Source organism: Macrobrachium rosenbergii, chromosome 25 (genome assembly GCF_040412425.1).
Source record: "Macrobrachium rosenbergii isolate ZJJX-2024 chromosome 25, ASM4041242v1, whole genome shotgun sequence".
NCBI lineage: Eukaryota > Metazoa > Arthropoda > Malacostraca > Decapoda > Palaemonidae > Macrobrachium > Macrobrachium rosenbergii.
This window is the reverse complement of record NC_089765.1, coordinates 33,669,410-33,689,409: the sequence shown is the minus strand read 5'-3', so window position 1 is coordinate 33,689,409 and position 20,000 is coordinate 33,669,410. Positions and strand designations below refer to the sequence as shown.

Genomic DNA, 20,000 nt, shown 5'->3' with positions numbered 1-20,000 from the left:
TTATTTCTCCAGACAGTTCATTCGTCGGTAGCACACTATAATACCCATGTTGTATTGTTATGATTGAAAATGTTGCATTGTTATGATTGAAATCTTGCCCATCATTAGTTTTCTGTTATCTCCTCCACAGTCAGTAAATGCCTTTTCTGCATTTGGTGTTAAGATCATGCCTGCTACTTCCATAACAATTCTATCGGATCTTCAAGAACGAATATATATATATACCACTTCCAATCTCTTTTACAAACTCCAGAGATTTCATACCCTACCTGTTCTGTCTTTCGAATGGGATTTTGTTACTTTTTTTATGATATACAGTATATATATATATATATATATATATATATATATATATATATATATATATATATATATATATATATATATATATATATATATATATATAAATTTTATATATATATTAAAAGCCCTTAAACTAATATTCCGTATGCGTGCCAATTATCATAGTCAGCAAGATTTGTTCTTGTCACTGTAACTACTTGCATTTCATAAGGAGCTTTCCTCGCTACTAATTGATACGCCTTCCTGCATCAATGCCAGTAGATACTAATGATCATAAGAAACATAAAATAATGTAATAAGAAATAAGAGGAAACGCCAAAGGAACGCTGGCAAAACTGGAGAGGTTTTCTTTTCAGTGACTTCCAAACTCGCTTCACATTTCGTTTCCTGTAGTATAAATCAAAATATAGTTTCTGCTCCTTCTATTCGATAACATTCACTCACTCACTATAAAATTTCGGGGGAAATGCAGTCTATGAACAAGTTCATATATTCTTCAGTTTCATTTTGTCATTCAAACTTACCAATGTTACACACACATACATATATATATAAGTATATATCTGTACATATATATATACATATATATATGTATATGTATATATATATATATATATATATATATATATATATACAATATATATATATATATATATATATATATATATATATATATATATATATATATATATATATATATATATACATATATACATATATATATACATATATAAATAATGGCAAAATCAGATATTTTATTGATCATTTGTATATTCTTAATACATTTGTATATGCTCAAACGTTCTTTTAACTTTGTAAGTTCTTTCTAATGTCCTTCAGTATGCCTTGAATCCTTTTTCTTTTCAGTGAGATACGCACCTTTGCCTCTCGTTAATATGAACAGCAAAAAGTTTATTTCCAATCTCGCCAAATGGTTATACAGATTTGTCTACTTGCCTGTGTACAGAATAACAATATATACATATACTGTACATATACATGCATATGTATGTATATATATATATATATATATATATATATATATATATATATATTTTATATATATATATATATATATATATATATATATATGTGTATATATATATATATATATGTGTGTGTGTGTGTGTGTGTGTGTGTGTGTGTGTGATTGGAGAGAGAGAGTGAGAGAGAGAGAGAGAGAGAGAGAGAGAGAGAGAGAGATGCGACCTAAAATAGATGCCTCAAGCTAAACTGTCCCACAAATGAACCCATCCCATTGATAATCTGGTGAGAAAATTATCACAAAAACTTTACCGAAACTAGAGAAGAGTTGAAGGTGTATGGGAAAACGACATCGCTCACAGACGCCAAACAATAATCCCCCCCTTCCCCTTTCCCCCTTACAGACACACCCCCAGAAAAACGTAAATTAACAGGCCCTCTTAATTCCATCTACCCGCCGAGCCACCTATAACAGAGACAACACGATGCGTTGCCATGGTGACAACAGTTCACTTTCTCCAATGCAGGAGGAGGAGGGAGAGAGAGAGAGAGAGAGAGAGAGAGAGAGAGAGAGAGAGAGAGAGAGAGAGAGAGTCATCTTTACTCCAAATACCAGCCATGGTATTTAGAGAAGGCAATGTGAAGGAAAATTAATTTCCCCTTTCGCGTGGCAGAAGCAGATCGTATTCGCTGAGCGTGAGAAGCAAGCACGAATTGACTAAGACAGCGACGAAATTCCGAATTTCGACATCAGTTCTCATTATATGAGATATTCATCGAGTCGGCAAGAGAGCGCTTGGCCGAAGTCACTCGATTACGACAAGAGAGGGGGAAACTAATAAGTAAACGAAAAGAAAAATATTCTTTTTGAATGTCTTCAGATCTCGTTTAAGCTAAATTATTGACTGCCTAAAAATACCTTATCACGAATATTCTGTCACTGTTAATTCAAGAAAATTTTAAGGACTCTTTGCTTTCCCCAACGCACTCAACCACGCTCAGTCTGACATTATGGAATCCTCTCGGAAAAATATATACTTTGCCCAATTAGACGGCATTGGAATGGGCAGAACGAAAAACATATCCTGATGCTATTTGATGCGCTGTTGTTTGTTGTTGAGAATCGTTACACTGTTTCTGATATTAGTTTGGGAACTAGTACGGAAGTAAAACAAAAAAAAAATTAGCGCCTCGAATATCCGTTCCTTTAAAATAAATACAATATCAACATTTATTTTTAATTCGTGTATTAAGCTGGATCAAGAGGATTTATACAATGGCTATTCAATACAATATTATGATTTATCTGATACCAAATTCTAAAAACTTTGGTAATCTTGTTAAAACAAGTACTGAACAAAATTAGAAGATTTTTTAGTTTATATCAGACCTGACTGAGATTTTTTACACTGATTATAAAACATGATTAGGCTATGTTGTTAACATTAATAAAATGTCTATCATTGCATATTTTCTTTTCCAAGAACCGAAGAAAAAATAGCAAGCTCCTAGTTAAAGACACTTACAAGAGAAACTTATGGATCACATATGTAATGCGTATACGTATATTTTTCACCATTCTTCCCAGTGTATAACACAAAGATCAACCCTATTAGTCAGGTCAGGGTTACTTGCTCTGCCCTCTTTTTCCTACAGCAGATTAACCTCTTACAAGACTGCAGGCGGAATGTGTGTGAGTCGGTGCGTATGCTGTAATGGAAAACTTCCTCCTGGCACTTTTCAATTTTACTTCCCATTAGCCCTCCTCTTGTCATAATCATTACGTTTTAACACTTCAGGCACATCAGACTTTACTTACCAACATCATTATAAATATATATAGTATGAATATGTACTAGTTACTTTTTCTACTTATTTTTCTTCTCCTCTATCTCAATTTTAACTGTTTAAATTCCTCATTTGACCAGCATTCTACCAATGAAATTTAAACATATTAGGTTATTCCAAAAATAAAAACCGAGTGAGTGTGAAATATCGTTCATTAATTGTGCAACGCATATGATTTAATAGCCTTTTGCTCATCATACTGATGAAAAGAGATGGAATAACAATGCACTGTATGTTTGATTATGCAAGCTGGAAGATTGATTTATATTGCTTTAAATATTATACAATGTTTCATTCATCTTGAAGGGATGCAGATAGGTAAATTCACTGCAGTTAATATATTCAAACAATAATTTTTCTCTCATCTGCTCTATCTAGAACTACGAAATTAAACAAATATCATCAGACAAACTGGTATTGAAGGAACTCATAAAAAGGGAATTTTTTTTTGTCCCTTAACCCTGGCAAACACTAACGCGTACGTAAATCCAGTTTACTAAAAATATCTATTGTCTTCAAAACGGATTCTCGTTTTATGCAACTGAACTTTCAATTTTTCACCCTTATTGTATAACTCTGAGATTTCCACAATTTTTAAAAAATTAACTCCCATCCTTCCTTCTCTCAGCATGTTTCCTTTCCCTGTCAGGTATAAATAGATCCCTACCACAGAAAGAGAAAGTGCTTTCAAACAAAATTGATCCGAAAGGCATCTTCCAGACAGAATTTATGAATTATTATAATTTAGCCCCTACAGCAATTCTCCATTCATTTGCCCACTACTATACTTTTAGTGCGTAATCCACTTAAATGACAAAACTGTACAAATGCCTTGAAAATTTTAAAGAACTACAAAACGTTTTTAGCTCTTTCATCTTTTCAGTTATTGCTACTACTTCCATCTACTTTACTACTGGTTATGATATATCCAATAAGCACATACTTAAATTCCGTTTAATTATGGAACAATTTTTCAGTATCAGTGTAAAATAAGTGGCCTCTACTTTCCGCAAATGCTCGAAATTTTCACTGAAAATTTTGAGCACACGTTCCATCATTTGATGTAGCAGTAATCATAATTTTTCGTGACGACAGAATAAACTTTTGCTTACTTACCAACCCCAACGCTGATATGTTGCATATAGGCATGAATCGAACCAGAAATATACTAGTAAAAGTTACTTCATAATATTACTCACTATCATTCATGGTTTAAAAATGCGTTTGATAACACAATCATCATATCACAAAACAAAGGAAACCTCAGGTGCTGAACAGATCATCTGACTGATAGTTAGTTGACTGAAGAACACTCAATAACATTAATTTTCACAGGACATTTTTGATGTATGCTTGAAATTACTGCCATGAGTGATTGCAAATTTGCACTTAATCATATAATCAGCTAACAATTGACCCTTGTCAGTACTTATCAGTATTGACCAGAACGATCACTAGAACAACTTTAAAGCAAGATATACCAATATACCGCGTTAAATTGAATGTCCTTCAACTAAATATATAATTTATTTGCTATGTAGTAGTAAAAGATCCCATGTGCGTATATAATAATATTTAACATGCTTGATAAAAATGCATCAGTATGAAAAACATCAGCCTTCGCTCCGTACTACTAGTACACAACATAAGATAGAAGTGACTTTTGGGAGTGGCAATGTGGCAGACCCGCGGTGTCACTCTTGTCAGCCAATGAAACGTCCACTTTGTTACAACTCCTTAATCGGAAGCGATATCGACGTTTAATTGAATCTGAACTCTTATTGGCTGAGAGAAGCAATTTATTGAAAGCAGGATCCGATGGGAACTCTGAGGTTATCAGAAATTCAGTTTCTGTATCTTCTTCTAAGGACCTGTCTATCCACCAACAATATATATATATATATATATATATATATATATATATATATATATATATATATATATATATATATATATATATATATATATATATATATATATATATATATATATATATATATATATATATATATATATATATATATATATATATATATATATATATATATGTATGTAAATATATACAAATCATATATATATATATATATACAAATCATATATATATATATATATATATATATATATATATATATATATATATATATATATATATTAATATATATTACAAATGAGACTTGCTGTCTCAACACCTGATTTTCAGCACTTTCAATACTCTGAACAAAAAATTACTGTTTCATCAATTCAAGTTTATAAAACGGTAAATACTGAAGGAGGTAGTATCAAACATATATGTTTCCCTTCATATCATTCATAAGAGTACTAAACGTCATTATTTGAATTGTCTTTTCAATTATATTTAACATACAATTAAGTATAACCAGTGCTGGTACTACAATTTTAACTGACTATTCAAACAAATTTATATTACCTTTACTAGGACAATCCATGCTTGTCCATATGGCAAACGCAATTCAAATGTCAGTATACTATTAAGACAGGCTAGAAGGGTGACTACTCTTAACCTACGCTGGCTTATACATTTCTAGCTGCTCCAAAATTTATTTCGCATTGCCTCTTTCTTCGTGGTATGAAAGAAAAGTATATAATCCACTTTGTTCTGCTAGGCAAACAGTGACTTGTTCTTTCACTTGAGAATAACAGGGACACCTAAATCCATCTTCATTGTAATTTTATATAAAAACTAATGTTTTCACAATACTTGGGTCCTGAAGATTCACTTGTACTGTTTTGTTCTATCAATAACCGTTTATTCGATTCTAATATAGGTAGTTGCTCATTATTTTATCGATATAAAATAAATTATTTTTTTTTCTGGCATCTCTAGTTACATCTCAATAACCAAATATCCATTAGGTTATCAATCTTTTTCATTACATTTATTTTGTTTATATTCATTCTTTAGTTTTGCCATTCTCCTTTCATCGCTTTCAGCAACAATCTTCCACGGGCAGTGGGTTAAGTATTTTAAGTAATCATTCTATTTCCCGAAAAGAAAAGAAGACAAGATCTTACCTTTCACTTTTATCTTCCGTCAAGTGAATAATACGTAGCACTTTCTATTTTATCCTATCCCATTGGTTATTCATCATATTCTTCCCCCGCACTATTATAATCAGTGAATATAATTACGAATACCCTTCTCAAGATTTTTCAAAACTTCCCAAGAAGTCATTAAAACTTTCCATATTCTTTTTTCCTTTCACTTTGTATACTCCATGATTGAACCATAAACAAATTTACAGCATCTCAAAGTCTCCTCCTAATTCTTATTTCAAACAAACACTCTCTAACTAAGAAACCAAAACTTAACTTAGCATGCGTCTTCTTTCTGAATTATCCCAATTGGGTTTGGAGGTAAAAAAAAAAATATACAAAATATAAATTTTCTTTCAAGATCTTTCAAGTTTTTAGCCCAACTTATGAAAAAAGGAAGTGTTCTTATATTTAAGCTTATTAGTCATTGCTGTTCATGTTATTACAGTAAAAATATTGAAAGAAAATATGCAATTAATTCTGCTTACGTGGTAATATGAACGCTGTTACTGGATAAGAAATTTATAAGATACTTGCACAATACATCGGCAGTTTGCTTGGAGTAACGAGATCAGAGTCCTCGAGAGCTTAGTGAATACAGTATATTCTGAAGAACTAAACTATACTTCTTCCTTAATCCCTCCTCTGCCTTTAGAAATATTGTAGTAGTATTGCCATGAACCACACATACACACATTATATAATATATACATATAATGTTCTTCCTACCTGGTGTATTTATAAATATATATATATATATATATATATATATATATATATATATATATATATATATATATATATATATATATATATATATACATATACACACACACATATGTATATATATATATATATATATATATATATATATATATATAAATACACATACATATACAATGATGTTCTTCCTACCTGGTGCATTAAGAAATATATATATATATATATATATATATATATATATATATATATATATATATATATATATATATATATATATATATATATATATATGCGTGTTGTGTATTTATCACACAATTCTAATATATTGGAATGTTAAAAAATAAAAAAAAAAAGACACGAGAATCTCCCTCAGGAATCCTTTTATCGCCGTTGTCATTTCTGAGAACTTTTTGTGATGCCACTGAAGTCTATCAGTATCGAAACAGCAAAATAGCAAAAATCCAGAGAGAAACCGTCATGAGACATAAATCAGTTCCCTGGCAGACCCGAGGCACGAAAAAGGATTATGAGATCCTGTGGGAAATATCCAAGATGTATTATTGTTATTTCATTTTATTTTATTTTATTTTATTTTTTTTTCGTAAGGGCAGCTCTCTGCAATGTCGATATTAAGGGGGGAAGGGGTGAGCGGGGAATGCTCCATTAAGTGGGAAAGGAGGAGGTCAAGTTATTACGGCCACTAATGTGGACCTTCCGCAGAACGAATTAAATATCCATCTGTTAATCAAATGCATTACGGCCAAGCGGGCCGTATGGATGCGTAGGTAACAAAATAAAAAAAAATAAATAAAGGAAACCTTCAATTTTTCCACCTGAAGAATATTACGATGAACCACATTTTCGTATAATTTTTTGTTGAACGATGACTAATTGAAACTCACAATACCCTTTTGCCTCAGATGATTCGGAAGAATTGACAAATAAAACATATTTTACGAAACAATAAAAACGGTTCTCCTGTAATACATAACACTGTCCGTTTTTTTTTTCAGCAGAGAACGGGTCAAGAGCGTCGTAACTCAAGGGGTAAGGTGGAATATCTCTAAATAATCGTTTGATACAATACAGTTTAAGGTCAGTGGCAAATCACTTTAAATTTCGACAGATGTATCTAAGTAACAACTATTCTTGACACCTAAATTATAAGATTTACTAAAGTGTATCATCTCTTTCGCTTCGATAATGGTAACAAGTTACCTTATCATCCAAGCGGAGGTCTGGGAGAAGTTCCGACTTGCAGATTCAGAAATTTTAACATGCTCTGGGGTGGCTAAGTTTGGTTAGAGATTTACGCTTGCCATTGTTTACTATTTCTCAAAATGGAAGGTACAAGGGTAAAGGGAATAACTAAAATATACCCCAAGGCAGAGGAACACCTAAAGGAAGGTTGCTGAACTTGGGTAGAAGGAAATGCCACCAACATAGCAAATGGGCCTATTCATTTGAAATCAGTAGGAAACACGACTTCACTTGTGTGGATTGCTGGGCAATTATTAGAATTCACATCCCGCCCCTTGGGTAGCATAAAAGTCATCGAGTGGCTAGGAGTGCGGGACTGCAGCATCGTACCCGTATTTACTCTAACAAAACAATAAGATACGCACCCTTGGGCTTTTACTTTGCGTGGAAGTTGAGTAGATGGTAAGAACAGCATGAGAGCTGACTTTTTTAAAAAGAGGAAGTGGGATGGCTTACCACTGTTAAACAAAGCTGAAAGGACAATGACCAGAAATGGAGAGGGCAAAAAATGATTGTGTCGGTGGGATGAGGAATTAAAAAGCATGGAGAAGGAATGAAGTGAGAGGGGAGTTGTTTTATAAAGTGAAGACAGAGAAAACTTAATGAGAAAATTTCAATCAGCAAAAAGTGATGCAAATGGAGAAATGGTCTAAAGAAAATTCTGATCTGAAGAGAATGCAGTCCCGAGTCATTGGAGTTAATATTTTGAAGCTTTATTGCTTGTAAGGTGGAGTTGAATGATGCAAGAGTACAAAGGATTAGTAACTTGAAATGCACGGAGAGCAATGTTGAATAAAAAGACACCAAGAGTTGATGGGGCAACAATGGGACTGAGAAGCTGACCAGAATGTTTAAGGTATGTTTGGATGATGGGGCAATTCTGATGAAACTGGTATGATAAATAATGGTTACTTGGTAATATGATTAATGTAATAGAGGACACTATAAGATTTTATGAGGCAGATAAATTAAAATACCAGGGAAAGTGAAGAGTCAGATTTTCATTGAAAACATGAGACAGATGAAAGAAAGGAATGACAGGCAAAAAACAGAGAAGGTTTAAACAACAAAAGTGTGAATCAAGTGCTTGTTATGACACAGTGACGTGAGACGTTCAAACTTAAAGACATAGGTATATGCTGCATACATGGCCTTAGAAGAAGTTTATGAATGAATTAGTTAGTTGCTGACAAAGAACATTTTTTTTATAAAGATGGAAGCGAAGCATGTATTAGAATTTATAGACGGTTGAATGATTGGTTTGGTATGAAAACAGAGTCGAGTCGAGAATGCGTTATGTCCCCATAGGTTTTTAATATGTTTATGGACGAAGTGATGAAGTCAGATAAATGACAATAGATGTAAGTGTATAGCTGTATGATGAGAAAATCGGTCGATACTGTATTGTGGGATACTGAAGTTTGCACATCATAAAGTACAAATTAGGGATTATGATGAGCGATTTCAAACAGGAGTGAAAGCGTTATGACAGCAAATGAAAGCCGAGAAGATGGAGCAATGAATGTCAATATAGAAATCAAATGAATGTATGCAACTGACCAGCATGGATATTAGGAAATAAATACATAGATGACGGTAAGATAGAAAAGGAAGCGAGTTACAGAAAAGGTGAAAAAGGAAGGTGGCAACATTTATACAAAAGATTGGAAGGAAACCGGGCGCCTATAGAAACCAAGGTTGCTGTGTATGAAGAGATTTTTGAGACCCGCCTCATTTATAGAAATGGAGTTTATGTGTTGGGTGACAAAGAGATATAAATATTTGAAGTAATAGTGTAAGTGAAGTAGCAGAAAGGTTAGTGTAGATTAATATTGGGTAAAGAATGTTTAAGACGGTTCGGTCATGGGGACAGCTGGAGAATGAAACATTAGTAAAAAGCGAGTACAGCTCGGGAGTATTGGGAGGAAGGAAGAAGGGACGACCTAGAAAATGCTGGATAGGTGGTTTGAAACAGGTACTGGAAAGCAAGCGCCTCAAAATCTAGGAAGAGGGAGAATGTGTTTAAAAGCCAGAAGTGTGTTTAGGCTGCCGTGCCTGTAATGAGACTTCTGCTTAGTTGCCCAAATTTCTGCAGAGGGGTTTCACATACGATTAACAAGTTAACGTACGTATGTGGCAGTGATCATGCCTTCCCTACATATGCAGTCTTATGTAGTGGAGACTGCTCAATGATGTGAAAAATATTATTCTTGAACTAATGACTGCTCGTAATTATGAAACCAAAATAGACGTGGTTCTCCAAACTGACCTCATCACTTCAGAAAAGCGAATCACAGTGGAAATGTTCATCTTAATACAAAGCTTGCTACTTAACATATTCATTTATTTAGCTAAGCATACGAAATCACATGTAGCATGCACAGTCATACTGGAACTTGTGAATCGTAAATGAAACCCCCTTGAAGAAAATTTTAAGTAGAATCTTAACAATCATATATGTGAATCAAGTTCAAAAACACATTCTTGAAAAGTAAAATATTACAAATGCAAATTCAAAGAAACACAGCATGTGTTTTAAGGATTGTCAACAATGAAATGGCAAAGACAAAGTCATAAGTTATTCCGTCCTAAGATAACAAAGCCAGTTAACGGTTATCCCATGCATTAATTAATTTCCCTTAAAAAGTTCAACATTCCTGGATAAGTTATCCAATGCAACCTCTCAGAGTTAGTTACCTCTTGATAGCTGATAGAAACCAAACCATAAGAATTATACAGTTAGAATACAGTATAAATACGATGATTTTAGTGAGAAAGTAAATATTATAGACTATGGGCCTTGCAGACAGAGAGAGAGAGAGAGAGAGAGAGAGAGAGAGAGAGAGAGAGAGAGATAAACAAATTCACCACATCCAGACACTTTCTGTAGTGATTTTATAATCTTTAGACCTAAATCAAAAGACACATACGGATTTATTACAAAACGTTTTCAATGTGAGGCAGCTTACCTAAGAGGTTGGTCCGCTGAGTGAGCACCTTAGAATAGACGAGGAGATCGCCAGGACAGATTTGCATTGGCGGTATGACCACAATGCTCGATCGGCGCTTGTTGCGAGCCACGCTGCTGTCGGCGCACCTGCGCAGGAAAAAAAAAAAATCAAGTGAGAAGTGATAGAATGCGAGTAAATACAGGTTATGAAAATGACCAATATATAACTATGATAAAACATCAAGTTCGAACCTGTGAAAAGGACTGATTTAGTATTAGCTTTTAAATGTAATAGAGAAAGCGAACCACTTGTGTTTAATCTGACAGACAAATTATATATATATATATATATATATATATATATATATATATATATATATATATATATATATATATATATATATATATATATATATATATATATATGTTATGTGTATGTGTGTGTGTTTGTTCAATAACTATAAATAATTTTATTTAAATTTCAAATGATTCACTTATCTTTTTCAAATCAATGCTTCAAACATTAATAGGAACATGAAACCTCGCCATTTTATTCAACAGTCAAATCTATCCTAACCAATCCCAAGCACTCAAAAGGAGGCAAAGAAACTTGATAAAACAATATGCAAATCATTGTTTTCTTGGCAGCACATCTGCGTTATACATTAAAGCTGATTACACTTTAATGTATGGGATTTCCTTCCATCACTTTTTTAATTACGACAGGAAATACTAATGTTCACCTAGAAAGGCTTATGTGAATGGTAGGGGACTCTGTCAGTTAAACTACCTAGAACCCTCTTCATCGTGTTCCTTAATGAATACTGTGCCAGAAATCTTTTGTTATCAGGTTATACTGTCCTTCTGCTACCACGTGTATTACTTCGCAAGCACACATAATGGCAAGAGTTTGTTATCATTTTGGACTGAGCCAGTCTGCGCTGCCACAGGCTCTTCCTGATTCTTTCTATTCTTGTGTCAACATTTTATTGCATTATTTCCTCCCTCTTTCCTTCCATTTGTGATTTCAATGTCTGCCTGTCTAGGACGAAACATTTACGACTGTTAAAGAAGTTTAATTTTTGCTTTACATATTATAATAACAACACCGGCTACTAGAATTAGGTACTATTATCAATTATGAAAAACAGTGCTACTCCTCGCAGAGATATGGGACGTTTAGTAATCACCGTTTACATGCTTAGTATGGAATTGTGAAGCCCTCAAAAACAGCTATATCGACCACTTCTCTAGATATGTTTTGTACAGTATCAAAAGAATTTAGAGTCCTTATTCAATACTTTATTCAGCCTCACGATCAATGGCCTGACATTCCACTCCTATTCGGAGGGACTGACATCTTCCACGTCGAGTCAGGGCTTAAATGATTTCTTATACCAGAAGCTGCTTCAATTAACATACAAAGGCCACACATTAATATGCAAATACAGTCCAACTAAAACACACCTTTGACAACGAGAAATGTAAATTGAACAAAAAGCAAGAGAGAGAGAGAGAGAGAGAGAGAGAGAGAGAGAGAGAGAGGAGGATGCCAATCAGTAAAGAAAATGTCAACGATTAGGAAAGAAAAAGCTATACTACAGCTATCAACAATTAATCCCTAGAATCCAGAGAGAGAGAAGAGAGAGAGAGAGAGAGAGAGAGAGAGAGATCACTGACTATATCCATCAGCTAATCAGAAAAAGAGTTGCAGATATTTACTGTCTTCGTTGAAAAACTGTGATAAAGTCTATTTTTTTCTTTCATTCTGTCCCTCCACGCATTCTCCAAGAGAAAGCGCTCGTGCTGGCATGAGGCCAACTTAATCTAATAACACAACAATTTGCCCAAGGGGTGGAAGTTCTCCTGTCGTCATTTAAGAACACGGGAAGGAAGCCTGACAAAAGTAAGGAAAAACTGATCGCACAGTAATTAATAAAAGCCCAGAGAGGGTTCAACTTCGATAAATCTTTTATCTTAATACGCAGGGAGATACAAACAAGGTAATTAGCCAGGATGTTATTAAAGGCTGCTGACAACCGTTATTTGTCATCCTCTATATATACTTCTTAAGCGTGAACAGTATTTCCGCAGTCATGCAAAGCCATCTTTTACTAGTTTTAAGCTCAGTTGATTTCCTGAAATCAAAGTTATCTTGTCTTAGTTTTAAGCTCATTTGATTTCCTGATATCAAAGTTATCTTTTCCTAGTTTTAAGCTCAGTTGATTTCCTGATATCAAAGTTATCTTTTACTAGTTTTAAGCTCAGTTGATTTCTTGATATCAAAGTTATCTTTTACTAGTTTTAAGCTCAGGTGATTTCCTGTTATCAAAGTTATCTTTTACTAGTTTTAAGCTCAGTTGATTTCCTGATATCAAAGTTATCTTTTACTAGTTTTAAGTTCAGTTGATTTCCTGATATCAAAGTTATCTTTTACTAGTTTTAAGCTCGGTTGATTTCCTGATATCAAAGTTATCTTTTACTAGTTTTAAGCTCACTTGATTTCCTGATATCAAAGTTATCTTTTCCTAGTTTTAAGCTCACTTGATTTCCTGATATCAAAGTTATCTTTTCCCAGTTTTAAGCTCACTTGATTTCCTGATATCAAAGTTATCTTTTACTAATTTTAAGCTCACTTGATTTCCTGATATCAAAGTTATCTTTACCTAGTTTTAAGCTCAGTTGATTTCCTGATATCAAAGTTATCTTTTACTAGTTTTAAGCTCAGTTGATTTCCTGATATCAAAGTTATCTTTTACTAGTTTTAAGCTCAGTTGATTTCCTAATATCAAAGTTATCTTTTACTAGTTTTAAGCTCAGTTGATTTCCTGATATCAAAGTTATCTTTTACTAGTTTTAAGCTCAGTTGATTTCCTGATATCAAAGTTATCTTTACTAGTTTTAAGCTCAGTTGATTTCCTGATATCAAAGTTATCTTTTACTAGTTTTAAGCTCAGGTGATTTCCTGTTATCAAAGTTATCTTTACTAGTTTTAAGCTCACTTGATTTCCTGATATCAACGTTTTTACTAGTAAGCTCAGTTGATTTCCTGATATCAAATTTATCTTTTACTAGTTTTAAGCTCAGTTGATTTCCTGATATCAAAGTTATCTTTTACTAGTTTTAAGATCAGTTGATTTCCTAATATCAAAGTTATCTTTTACTAGTTTTAAGCTCAGTTGATTTCCTGATATCAAATTTATCTTTTACTAGTTTTAAGCTCAGTTGATTTCCTAATATCAAAGTTATCTTTTACTAGTTTTAAGATCAGTTGATTTCCTAATATCAAAGTTATCTTTTCCTAGTTTTAAGCTCAGTTGATTTCCTAATATCAAAGTTATCTTTACCTAGTTTTAAGCTCAGTTGATTTCTTGATATCAAAGTTATCTTTTCCTAGTTTTAAGCTCAGTTGATTTCCTGATATCAGAGTTATCTTTTACTAGTTTTAAGCTCAGTTGATTGCCTGATATCAAAGTTATCTTTTACTAGTTTTAAGCTCAGTTGATTTCTTGATATCAAAGTTATCTTTTACTAGTTTTAAGCTCAGTTGATTTCCTAATATCAAAATTATCTTTTACTAGTTTTAAGCTCAGTTGATTTCCTGATATCAGAGTTATCTTTTACTAGTTTTAAGCTCAGTTGATTGCCTGATATCAAAGTTATCTTTTACTAGTTTTAAGCTCAGTTGATTTCTTGATATCAGTATAATTGCATAAAATGAAAAATTTTTCTGAAGTCACTTTTTGTGAGTAGCACCTTGCATCGACCACAATAATATTGTTTGCATATCCTCACTTTAAGGCGCAGTAAGGTATAGTGTTCTGGTTTATAGCATCAAAACAATTTCATGTTATTTGCACGTACTAAGTGTCTCTTCCTTGTTATTATTACTATAACAAGCCAAGCAGCAGCAACAGCTGTAAAAGCAGAACGTAATAAGACCTACGCTCTCACGGGGAAATTGGCTCAATATGGAAAAAAAGAAATACAGAAGTAAAGAATAAACTATATACCAGAAGGAGGGGAAAACAATTAAGATAAAACAATTACAATATGAAATTAAATCTATGTCAACCTGCTCAGTAAAAAAAAGCATCTGCGTCCATTTCCATGACTTGGGCTTCACAGCACCCTTCCTTTTTTTTTTAAACAAGTAAAATGTTTCATTTGCAAGGTTTTTTTATAGAATAATTGTGGTTTTTTATTCTGACAACTTCGTAACCTTTTTGGCCTATTTCTCCTGGAATACAACTTACGCCATATCGTTTAAGCACGTTACTATCACTTAAAATAGTTTTTATATTAACGAGTTTCGAAGTTGCATATAAAATTTGGGATAAAGGACCTTTGATTGTGTGATAACTATATGAAAAATCGACGATAGGGCTTATATATATTCCAAAAAAGCCTAAACAAGTGCATTTAGTTCTGAAATCAACGAAATTAACCTGAGAACATAGTTCTGTTCTCATAGCAACATTTATATCAAGATAGCACAAAATAAAAGATATAAAAATACGGACACTTGAATGATGTTAGTAAGGAAAAACAAATCTAAAAATTACAATCTCCACAAGAAGATTGGTGAGACTAACAAATCTCAAGATAATGAAGAGACCGGTGGTTATTTTTTACATAATACAATTTTTTTACGCGATTTAATGATCAGACCCTATTAAACAACAATCGAACTCAAGTAGGTTTTGCGTTCGTCACTGCACCCAGATGTCATATGCTTTACCATCTCATTATCTGGCCCCCTAGGATAATATACTGTAGTTCTTGATTATCTTAATTAGTAGAACAATTTGCCAGACACTAATAAAATACCGTAAGTAACCATGTTTTCGATGTAAATAAAATCATAGATTTATTGGACAGCACCAGTAATTGGGGATTTCTAGAGAAGACTCACTTGATTTCTTGACGGCCCAACTCCATTTGCATATAGATTAAAAGCTATGTGTACAGATTTTTTTTTAATGAGTAAAGAGTTTTTGGGGATCCAACTGATGAGTGCCATTTGAAGTTTTTTAAATGGACAGGGCAAGATCGTCACAAATTAGGAAATGCTTTAATAGTTACTGCATGATAAAACCAGTAAACGATGTATCATTTATCTAAGTAACCACAGTTTCCAAAGAGTATATGTTTCCACATTAATCTAACTTTGTAATACAGTTCATAAAAAAGGACATAAATATCGCCGTTAGATTTCCGAGCCTTGTGAAGTGGGTGACAAGCAGAATTAAAATATCACAGACATCTAATATATATATATATATATATATATATATATATATATATATATATATATATATATATATATATATATATATATATATATATATATATATATATATATATATATATATATATATATATATATATATATATTGAAATTAATATATTGAAATTTGACAGCAAATTATTCTCTTGCTTATTTCTTCATGTTTCCTATTCAACAGTAAGTTGGGAAAACTATAGGTCGATCACTAGAGAATATTTGTGCATTTTCTCGAACGTTTCAAAACCGTGCAGATTCATTATGAGCGGATGAATGAGCAGAATTAAATGGAAAGTTTATATATATACAAATCAGAGTGCTAGGAGGAAAAATTTTGACGAATAAAAATTCAGACTTGGGGATTAACTCGGGCAGAGACCAAAATCGTTTGCAACAAAGTTAGGCAGACAGGAAGCCATTCATTTGTCGAGTAGCAAGGTTTGCTACGGGGACCCCTAAATGTCGTTAGGTACGACAAGTGAATAATTCTTCATACTGGAAATTAATCGAGGGATTTTCCTCTTAGACGCATACGAGGTTGTTACAGGGTTGGTTTCGTAGTCTGTAAGTCCCATCGAGAGGCGTAGTTCGCGTTGGTCCTGATCTGCATTTCGATGGTGACTTCTTGAAGACGGCTGCTGGGGCGACTTTACAGACAAGTCTCCGTCTTCCTGATATACAAGACTTTGTGCAACCCTCAGTCTTCACGTCGTCAAGTGCGTCTGTTTTGGAGTTCGGCTGGTCGGGGCCCAGTGCTATTTTTGGGACGAAATTCTTTGTCTTCCTGGCCTGGAAGGTAAAAGATGGTTTTACTGCCATCAGGTTACCAACTCAACAGACGTCGTTGGATGCGATGTGTGACAATGGGAAAATGCAGCACTGGAAAGACGACATTGTAGCACCCTCACTCAAAGAACTTTGAGAACAGTACAACTGAATAAAATGAACAAAAACTGTTCACTGGAACAAAATTACTACGATTTATCATTATTAATCGAGTAAGCAGGCCAACAGTTTACGTACATAAAAGAGCTAAAGGAGATGAATCATTAAGACTAGATGAAACTATGAAAATAACATAAATGGGTCGCGCCATATGCCTATAAATAATAGTCTATAGTCGCCAATTAGAACACCTGGATAAGAACTAAAATAAAGTCAAAATGGCACATTGATTAAAGTTCATGTAAATGAAAGGCAATGAAACTTGAGGAGAAAAGGAACCAACGACGAAAATTCGAGAGAACGGTAGGTGGTGAGTGGGCGCAAATTAGTTTTTGTATAACAAATTTAATAAATCTGAACAGGGTTAGTCCCATATAGACAGTTTGTGAGCGAAGTACGAAGTACATGAACTGTATCATACAGGGACAAAATGAATTACTAGCAGATGATAAGTAGCCTAAAACTATATATCAGAAAACGGAAAAATAAGAACACAGATTAAAAATTAAATAAGGAACTCCATAAATACAGAAAACCTAGAGAAGTCGAGGCATAACAATGTTCGCACATAAACGTATTGCAGCATATAGTACATCACCAACTTCAAATCACTCTCTTAAAACTGAGGGATAATTGTCAGACAGTTTCTTTGCACACCCTGGCATCGATGTTCAATATCTAGGAAAAATCCAAATATACAGAGGGTTGTTGCACTATGACCTGCAAAACAAGATTAGAGGTACTGAAGTTACTCGACTATTATCTTCTCTCTTTTGGGGTCACGTCTAAATATATACATATATGTTGACCCATACATTTTTTTTATGCTCGGGGTTCCTGTGCATAAAAGAGAGAATCTAAACTTGCAAAACAACAAAGAACAGAAATATAAAGCTCGGCTATAAACTCCGTGGGGAAAACGAGGGGACAGCGTACAGGGAAATATACAAAAGAGAAAAAGAAAAAAAAAAAATAGAATTTCATGAAAAAAGCAGGAGGGAGCTGGATAAAAATGGACCGTTCCCAAGAGATTAAACGTTTCTATCAACAATTACTGTCAACCCAGAAGAAATCTACTGTTCTGAAAAATGACATGACAATGGGGTTATGTACAAGAACGCCGGAAAAAAAAGAAACAGAATGCATTGTCAGAAAAGGGTTCCATGGCATCACTGCATACTGTCCCCTGATTTCATCAGTCTGTGTATGACGCAAATGACAGAATTTGCGAGAAGGTTCCGTCACTTCGAATAATAGCAGTGCTCGTGAGAAACAGTCAGCGACAGGATTGAGAAGCATACGGAGAAAAAAAAACTATAATCAAGCAAACTATTGCCTTCAAAACGATTGTATCAATGACAGAACTAAATGTAAGCACCTGAAATACAGGAGTGTTATAGAGGTCGTTTGAAGCGTCAAATATCTCATGGAAATTCAAACAAAGTTACTATTAAAATGTCGTGGTTTTATTCATAGCATGTGCAATATATTACTTTAGTATTTATATAAATCATTATTTAAGTATATTACTTTAACGAGACAACGAATCATATTTCTAGACTCATAGGAATCGTCGGAGGATTTATACAAACTGACAGGATAAAAAAATGGAGCGACGATCCCGAAAAGGGATTAAGCTGAGAAGTAGATGAAGAGGTGAAAATTGCAGTATGGTAACATGAAAGAAGTTAGACAGCTCAACAGAACGAGCCTGAAGGGAACAGACGAAAAGTAACACTCATAAAGCAAAGCAGCTGCGGCCCAAGGGAAACTGCAAAGAACCTCTGCTACTTGCCTACTGTGTGCCACGCAAAGCACGCTGTGAATGTAACCTCCTAAAGGGAGTTTTATTGGGAAAAACTCTCTTTAGAAGTTTATTCCCAACAAAACTCATTTATTCATTTAGAATTATAACTGAAAATGGTTTCAAGATACAAGAAAAAAGGCTGACAAAAAGAATCGACAGAAAGTGAACGTACTGCCCGCTTGGTAACATTAAAAGGAAATTACATTCAGTCCACACTACCCAAAAAATATCAAGCTATCAATTGAACCATTAATGTAATGACTCCCAGCATTTCTGCGTATGAAGTCCTCCGCAATTCGACAGTAATTCAGTGTGGGGAGAGAGAATCATATTGCATATGACAGAGAAGAGGACAGAGTTACATGTTTCCATGCGGAACTCGGGAAACTGTCCTCTCTGATAAACTTTTTCACCGTGTTTGGTAACGAAGAATAAGTCCGATTATATATATATATATATATATATATATATATATATATATATATATATATATATATATATATATATATATATATATATATATATATGTAACAAGGACACAGAATTAACACTTTTTTGAAAGTGTACGTAACGTGCTCTACGATCTTTCTTCATGAAAAAGAGGCGTATGAAGGTTCGCTCACGATAACATTTACATCCATTTTTCTCGCCTCTCTCTCTCTCTCTCTCTCTCATCGCTTTCCGAAGTTCACCCACCGAATCGCACTCATTCTCACCAAATCAATTAAATGGACCATTTAAAGAAACGCAATAGTTTCTACAAAAATAGGTTTATTATTCAAATAACCCAACAAGAAATGAATAAAACAAAGCAAAGATTAAAATGCATAATAAATGAA

The 20,000-nt window shown here is 33.4% G+C and overlaps 1 protein-coding gene across 2 annotated transcripts in view; it reads right to left on the bottom strand.

Moving 5' to 3' along the window:
• The window catches only part of LOC136852542 (rho guanine nucleotide exchange factor 11-like), an 846,605-nt gene that overhangs the window by 216,950 nt on the left and 609,655 nt on the right, over positions 1-20,000 (bottom strand). For both annotated transcript variants that reach the window (XM_067127279.1, XM_067127280.1), the window contains one exon: positions 11,142-11,269. In XM_067127279.1, the coding sequence (XP_066983380.1) occupies positions 11,142-11,269 (128 nt within the window). The remainder of the gene's footprint in view (positions 1-11,141; positions 11,270-20,000) is intronic.